This window comes from Limulus polyphemus, unplaced genomic scaffold (genome assembly GCF_000517525.1).
Source record: "Limulus polyphemus unplaced genomic scaffold, Limulus_polyphemus-2.1.2 Scaffold166, whole genome shotgun sequence".
Classification (NCBI taxonomy): Eukaryota; Metazoa; Arthropoda; class Merostomata; order Xiphosura; family Limulidae; genus Limulus; species Limulus polyphemus.
In genome coordinates, this window is record NW_013665776.1 from 752,093 (window position 1) to 760,935 (window position 8,843).

Sequence of the window (8,843 nt, forward strand, 5' to 3'; positions counted from 1 at the left end):
CCCTTCTTGTATTCAAACAGCATTACATGCCGAATATGTGTCTCGTCGTATGCTATCATTACAAGGGATTAGAGTATACTAAACTTTAACACACTACATAGGCTACACTAACGTGACGTTTAGGCGGTTCGTTTAACTATTATACGTGATGTACGTTTTTGACGACCTAATACATTTGCTCCATTACGCCCTAGATACTTAGGTAGTTTTATAGTTTTAAACTTGTACATTACAGTTAGTAGGAGCCCATGTATATATGATATATGCTCCAAAAAGGTTATACCTCAGTTGGAAAGAAATACCTTCATTGTTATGTCGTTTTTTTTTCAAGAAATCCGCACAATAAGTATATCTATCCCATTCACAAGTACATAGAAATTAAATTAATAATTCCTCCAGATTTCACAGCTGGTCAAACGTTCATATTAAATCATAATTTATTGGTTTACAGTTGCTATCTCTTGCTCAGTAATCCACATTTCAGTAAATATTAAATATAACTATGTGTGGGGTTTTATCTCAAGTTGTTAATTACACTTTTATCTCACACTATGGATCTTTACATCAGCAAAGTAAAATATTTTAACGACAGACGATTTTATATACTTGCAATTAATCTCAATTTCATATAACCAATACTGTTGTTAGCTATATTTTCAATGATTGAATTTAAATATTAGCTAGAGGGCGAATAACGTTAAGATCGAAAAGTTTATAAAAATGGTCCCAGAATACCTAGAAAGTAGGCCTAGTAGTGTTCTAGTGATGGCACAAAAATCTAGTAACTTTAACAAATATTTAGAAATAGGACATCAAATACAAATACTAGTGGGCTTGTCAATTATTAAGCTAGCAGTTAATCAGTTAGTTTTTGTTTTCAGTGGTAGTGTCAGTGAAGTATTTTGTTTCAGTGTTAGTTATTGCGTATATTCAGTTACTCGAATTATTAGCCGCGGAACTGTATCAGAATGTTTATTTTTACGTTAGTTGTAATACAATAAGTGATGTATTTCCGTATGAACGTCATTTGTAAACTTAGGCCTACAGATTAAACAGTTTACAAGTGAATTGTAGAAACAAACATTAAGGAAGAAATAAACAAATTTTTTAATATTACTGGACTGGACAGGAATTATTTTCACCAAATAATCTAAAAGAACCCACCTAATGAAAGAAAAACGCTACAACAGTACATTTAAAAACAACTAGTTAAAAAAAACAAAAGCCTACAGAGTCCTTACAAACTATTCTTTACTTGCATATGTTCTTGAACAACTAAAATTAACATTTTAATAACAAATTGCTTAAGTATTAATATTTCATTTCTTTAGGTTAATTCTTACACCAATTTCAAAACTTGAAACTTACCAAGAGCCGTTGTTTTTTGTTTATCTTTTTGGATATAACTTATGGAACAAATACATTGAATACCTGATTGCGCTAAGCTTTTGCCACAGCAGTAATGGTGGTCTGTAAGAGTCACGTGACGCGCAGTCTATTTTTCTGTGATGTTATATTAGCGACGCTCCTCCCAGTGACTAAGCGGTAAGTCTGCAGGTTTACGATACTAAAAATCGAGTTTCAATACCTGTGGTGAAAATATCACAGACAGCCCATAGTAGTTTTGAGCTTAACAACAGCCAAAACAGACCACAGCAGTGACGCATCTTCAACTTTTTTGACAAATATTCCAATTTGAGTTTTAAAATAAAACGTGCTTCTGTTTATTAGTACAAACGAAACTATTAGATTTGGATAAAAATAAAATAACCTTAGTAATTAACTACAAGTTACTTCAGTTTTTCTTTCCTACAGAAGTCAAAGTTATAGGATCATTATAGTAATTGAGTTTGAGTAGTTGAGTGACATTTTCAATAATTATTTTCTACGTAGATGAACATTACATTATTTTAGAGTCTGGAGAAATAGCGACAATTGTCTTTCTATGTGTTAAAATTAAAATAATGACTAGAACAAACTCATTATTTTTAATCAGACGTATAAGGGGGAAAACATAGGAAATTAAAACACGTTTTATTTTAGTTCGATATATAAACTCGGTTTGTCTCTCAATTGAAAAACAAATTTATAGAAATAACTGATAAAATAAAACTTTGTCGAAACGTTTTTTTTCATTACCCAGTCAAAAAAGTGGGTTCCTCGTTATCAAGCTTTTGGAATTTTTAGTTGCTTTTGTGTAGCTTCGCGTTTTAACTCCTCTAGCTTTCGATACCCGTGGTGGGCAGAGCACAGATAGCCCATTGTGTAGCTTTGTGCTTAATTACAAACAAACAATAAAGATTGGCTTTTGCTAATTACGTTTTATTTTTTATTTGCCCCCCAGTGGCACAGCGGTATGTCTGCGGACTTGTAACGCTAGAATCCGGGGATCATGTATGCATCCCTACTTAATTTTACCACGACCCCTCCGACCCACGAAGCCTAAAAAGATCTACCTCCCGCCTCTTGTCCAAAAAGGTTAGGAGACCCCTGTTCTAAATTATCATTTGAAATGTATAAAAACAATGTAAGCACGAATGGAGCAGCAAACTAAAGATCTGACAAGCTAAGCACTGGTAACACCAATTCATACCAAATAAGTTAAAATAGGTGGTGGTGTTTATTATTAAGCACAAAGCTACACAAAGGGCTATCTGTGCTCTGCCCACCACGAGTATCGAAACCCGGTTTCTAGCGGTACAAGTCCGTAGACATACCGCTGTGCCACTGAGGGGAAAGTTAAAGTAGAAAAAAAAATACTTAAAATAGGTCATATTACTGTAAACACTTTTATTCAGTTAAATTTGCTTGACAACTTACGAGTTCTTCCCTTCGAATTTGAAAAACAAAAATAAAATTGTTTTTCACTTAGAACTGTAATAGGCGAAACTTTTGTGTTTATCAAATGGCTTATTCAATTAAAGAATTATTAAGAATATACTGTATAGTAAAGTGTTTTGTCATAAAACACTTCAACACATCATTCTGGTTTAAAAGTCACACTGTGAGTGACAACTAGCGATCCGTGTAAATTGAAGCATATACTTACAAAGGCAATGGATCTTCGAGTCTAGAAGAAGATTCGGTAGTCGGGCCATGCACATCCAAAGAGCATCCTGCGTCTCCCCTCAGTTTGAACTTCATTGAATGTATGTTGTTTTATGTGTAATAGGGGCTTAGTACATTAAATGATCTTTTAGAGCAGCACTTGCAAGAATAAAGAGACCGCCTTTTCTGGGTGTGGGCTTGTTGATGCATCTGTGTTACACCACATATTAATAGACTGCTGAGTCGACGTCTACGAAGTTTGACAGACCTTGCTCTTAAAGAACAAGCAACAGTCTCCCACCACGCGTTAAACAAGTCAGGAGATCTCGTTCCATAAGTGTAAACAGTTTGATGTTTTTAATAATCTTTCAGACGTATGGGTATTATAAAGTGGTGTATAGTGAGTTTATCTTTGGTTATCGACAACAGCCTCTGTCGTTTCAGATTTCTATGCATTTTTGAATTCAAAGAAATTTAAAACTTAAGAAGCTATTTTTGAGGTTTTGCCCTTGAAAATAAACCTAGATCTCCTGTGTATATAAGGATAAGAAAAAATTAAATCTGTTGTTTTTGTGACATGTGAATAGCTTCCATATGAAGGGGCCCGGCATGACCAGGTGGTTAGGGCGCTTGAGTCGCAATCTTCGGGTCGCGGGTTCGAATCCCCTTCACAACAAACATGCTCGCTCTTTCAGCCGTGGGGGCGTTATGAGGTGACGGTCAATCCCACTATTCGTTGGTAAAAGAGTAGCCCAAGAGTTGGCGGTGGGTGGTGATGACTAACTGCCTTCCCTCTAGTCTTACACTGCAAAATTAGGGACGGCTAGCGCAGATAGCCCTCGTGTAGCTTTGCGCGAAATTCATAACAAAACAAATAAACAAACCACATGAAGGAGATTTTACACACTATTTTGTATTTTTGAAATATATGGAGATAATGATGTTATAAACCGCTATTTTAAAGCAAAGTTTGAACAGAAATTTCTCATGGATATTCTATAAATAGCGCCTTCGGATCGTAATCTTTCGAATGAACACATTTTACCTCTTTTGTGGACTGTGCTTCAGTTTTTCTGCTAACAACTCAGAAAAGAAATGACAAATTTGAATCAAAATGACTACAAGTAACGGAATATGCTACACCTCACGAAGACAAAGTAAAGAATAAACTAACTGATGATAACTCACGTGATTGGTTTGGTTTGAATTTCGCGCTAGCCTTCCCTAATTTAGCAGTGTAAGACTAGAGAGAAGGCAGCTAGTCATCACCACACACCGTCAACTCTTCGGCTACTCATTTACCAAAGAGCGAGCATGTTTGGTGGGATGGGGATTCGAACTCGCGACCCTCAGATTGCGAGTCGAGCGCCCTAACCACCTGGCCATACCGGGCTTACTAACGTGATAAGAAATTTAAATAGCTAGCGGTCTCATACAGTCTTGCCTCATTTTTCACTTTAAAAGTGAATGAAAAACAGTTTCAAATAATCCAACTTATGTGTGTAGAACTATCAGATGAATAGAGAAGTCTCCAAACCAATGATATAGTTGTTTGGTTACTTCAACCATCATCCAGAAGAGACGGACAGCCATTGTTTATTGGTTCTGTCTTACCTCAATCCTGTGGTATTTTCTCCAAGACTGAGTCATAAAACCATTATATGTTGATTCTGGCTCACCACAGTCATATGGTACCTATTCCAAGATTGAATCATAAAACCATTATATGTTGATTCTGGCTCACCGCAGTCATATGGTACCTGTTCCAAGACTGAATCATAATGACCACTTTCAGTTGATTCTGGCTCGCGTAGTCATATACCATATGACTCTGGTTATCCAGAATCAGCATATAATGGTTTTATGATTCAATCTTGGAACAGGTACCGACTGTGCGTGTTTTAGCTCTATTACAGTAGAGCTGTTATGTCACGTTTTATGAGCAGAATGTGAAAAATTAGGCGTGATATAAAGTGGAGTCTGTTTCACTGCGATCATTCAGTTTTGGAACAGGTACCATATGACTGCGGCGAGCCAGAATCAATTGATAGTAGTCGTTATGATTTACTCTTGGTGTAGATATCATGATTGCGGTGAACCAGAATCAACATACAGTGGTTTTGTGATTCAGTCTTGGAACGGGGGACCAACGACATATATAGTAATATTCATTTTACAGAGAAATTAGGCTTCATCTTGTTGCCAAATAAAACACGTATACTCAATTGGAGAGAATCAGAAACCCGATCTAGCCTCATATTCATGTGACGATTTGGAAGCATGGTGTGGACAGGAATAAGTTCTACTTTCTTCGGAATGGAAAAATTAATGTCCCACATATGCTCGTACAATTGGCCCTGACTTCACCCTAATAAATGGAAACTCCTGTTCTAAGCCGGTCAGCACGTTCATCGAAGAAGGGGAAATTAACCGAAAAGAGTGACCTGCACGTTCATGAGTCCACCGAGCGCTTGTGGGTGCTCTTAGATAAAGCGTTAAATCCCGTTATGATTCCAGACTCTAAAGATACCCTTGAGCTGGAGAGATTTTAAGCATTCAACGCCAAGCTTAACTGGTTAGAAAACTTCACACTGAAATGAAATGTCTAGAAATTGTCAAAAAAAGTAAAGTGACCTCTGCCAAATGCTTATATAAAAACGTAGTATGAATGAAAGATCATTTAAGTTTTAGATCACATGACGGATCACTGAGTGTCTGACGTGCAAAATAATGAATTATGGGAATGATTAGCATTACTTTGTAACAATGATTTTTGCCTTGTCATACCTCAAATATAAGTTTTAGTTATAATTTATTTGTTTTGTCAGTTTAGATAAACCTATAAATATATTAAACGTATCATGATACTGTGTTCTTCAACGAATGTAAATTACTCAATATAATGAATAAAATATCAAACTTATTACGCTTATTACGGAGCATGAAACATCTTTGTATAATAATCTTCAGTATTAATTAGTTCAGAAAGTTTTCGAGGATGATATGTAAAAGGGGAAAAAATTGCTTATTTTGAACGCGCATCATAAAGTAATTAGGAATTTTTTTATGGCTTCCAACTGCTTATTAACCGAAAATGTAAATTTGAGATTCAGTACTAATGGGGGGGGGGGTCACGTTGTTATTATCCATGTCTAATTTAGTATTTTTAAGAGAAACTATTGAAACTTTATTTGTGTCTGGGTGGCCAAATTTGAGTACAGTAACAACAAAGAAAAGGAAATAAAATGTGTGTTATAAATTCTCTAAAAATAATTCAACAGTAAACTGTTGTCAGTTAAGCTTTCACAACTTACACAACGAATCCTGTGTACTTAGCGAGAGTTAATATTCTGCTCCAGAGCGCTAGGAATTCCAATGGTTAAATCCACGTACATTTTTAAAATACATATTCTATTTTTATATAGAGAGTGATTAGCTCAAAAACATGCAAATAAAGACCGAGGCTTGGTTTGGCATTCAAAACTATTAGCCCAATTGCAGTCTGCACAAACACCAGTATTAAAGTGCAGCCTGAAGACTGTGGTACTGGGAACTAAGGTAGTAAGAACGTTTTGCACAAATATCTTTCGGTCTTAGATTCCTCATATTCCGAAATATGTGGTGTTTACTAAATCTCTTCTAAATTACAATTTGTAGAACACCTCCGATGACACATCACAGCGTAAAGCTGTAATATTACATTACAATCTACATATTGTTAATCACTACATTGGTTTCTCTATTTAAAAAGCCAATAAATTTAGTTAAAATATATTTTAGTATGTTTTATTATTTTAATAGTCATCTTATTCTCAGATCATTATTTGTCCGATAAGGCACTGACCTGACCATTGATTTAATAGTCATCTTTTTCGCAAATCATTATTTGTCCAATAAGGCACTATCCTTACCACTGATTTAATAGTCATCTTATTCTCAGATCATTATTTGTCCGATAAGGCACTATCCTGACCATTGAGTTAATAGTCATCTTTTTCGCAAATCATTATTTGTCCAATAAGGTACTATCCTGATCACTGGTTTAATAGTCATCTTTTTCGCAAATCATTATTTGTCTGATAAGGCACTATCCTGACCATTGATTTAATAGTCATCTTTTTCGCAAATCATTATTTGTCTGATAAGGCACTATCCTGACCATTGATTTAATAGTCATCTTATTTGCAAATCAATATTTGTTCAATAAGGTACTATCCTGACCACTGATTTAATGGTCATCTTATTCTCAAATCATTATTTGTCCGATAAGGCACTATCCTGACCACTGATTTACTAGTCGTCTTAGTTCCAGATAATTTTGTCTAATAAAACACTTTCCTGACCACTGATTTAATAGTCATCTTATTCTCAAGTCATTATTTGTCCGATAAGGCACTATCCTGACCACTGATTTAATAGTCATCTTATTCTCTAGTCATTATTTGTCCAATAAGGCACTATCCTGACCATTGACTTAATAGTCATCTTATTCTCAAATCATTATTTGTCTGATAAGACACTATCCTGACCATGGATTTAATAGTCACCTTAGTCTCAAATTATTATTTGCCCAATAAGACACTATCCTGACCATTGATTTAATAGTCACCTTAGTCTGAAATTATTATTTGCCCAATAAGACACTGTTTGACCATTAATTTAATAGTCGCCTTAGTCCCAGATAATTATTTGTCTAATAAAACACTATCCTGACCACTGACTTAATAGTAATCTTATTCTCAAATCATCATTTGTCTGATAAGACACTATCTTGATCACTGACTTAATAGTCATCTTATTATCAGGTCATTATTTGTCCAGAAAGGCACTGTCTTGATCGCCTACCAGTATTATTTAACATAAACAATAATGTGATGAACTTTTACATCCGGGCATCTTTGCTTACAATTAACCCTAAATGTCCATATCGTTACTTAAGTTTAACTCGCAAATTTAAGAAGAAGATTGCACTCACCTTAATATCTTCTTCTTCCTCTGGTTCTTGTTTCGACGTGCAGTTAATGTTCCTTCTCGTGGTGGTGCGCATTTTTCGAAGCTTAGATGAAGCGTTGACCGGATTCATGCCGGGCAATCTTAGCAACTAGCTTCGCGTAAACCGCTGCTGGGCTATACTACCAGTGAATGATTTTTAACTTTGTAATACGCACAGTAAAGTGACGCTTCGCGCAACTCACATCAGAAACTCGTGCGTAACCTCCGCAAGCTCGAGTGGTCTTAAAACGGTGACATGAGAGGCGATATTTTTAATGGTTTCGAATTTCTGTCGCTTTCTTACCCGCTACGCAAATACATGGGTTCGAAATAATCATTTTCTATTACTTACGTTGCAGTAAATATAATTCTTTCAAATTTTTTCTTTCCGAAAACAAAATTTTTATCAAAAATACTCAATTTGCTTCTGAAAATATGAACATAAAAATATTCACGTTTTTATTTTAAATTTTCCTCCTGCAATCCAGGGAATTAAAGCCTTTTTATATCAAGTTCGTCTTTATCAAATATAAATCAAAGCTTTTTATTGTTGAAAATTAGTTTTCGCGCACACAGTGACATATATATATAGTTGCTTAAATTTCAAATTCATTTTTATGTTTAACACATGATCTCTTGAAAATTTGGTTTAATGATACTGCCGGAAGCTACCGTGGATAACCAGTCAGAACCATTTATGAGTTTTAATGTAAACAAACTAAAAACATTTATAATTATATAAATATAATATGGGAAAAACGACTTCACGGACACGTTTAATGTTGAAAATGAAGTAAAAGAAT

General features: G+C 35.0%; 1 protein-coding gene across 1 annotated transcript in view; it reads right to left on the reverse strand.

The window, feature by feature from the left end:
* Nucleotides 1-8,246, reverse strand: part of LOC106477499 (sine oculis-binding protein homolog) — a 65,230-nt gene extending 56,984 nt beyond the window's left edge. Inside the window, exon 1 of the mRNA XM_013938057.2 lies at nt 8,024-8,246. Coding sequence (XP_013793511.1) covers nt 8,024-8,131 — 108 coding nt within the window. The 5' untranslated portion in view covers nt 8,132-8,246. The remainder of the gene's footprint in view (nt 1-8,023) is intronic.
* Nucleotides 8,247-8,843: the final 597 nt, after the last annotated feature.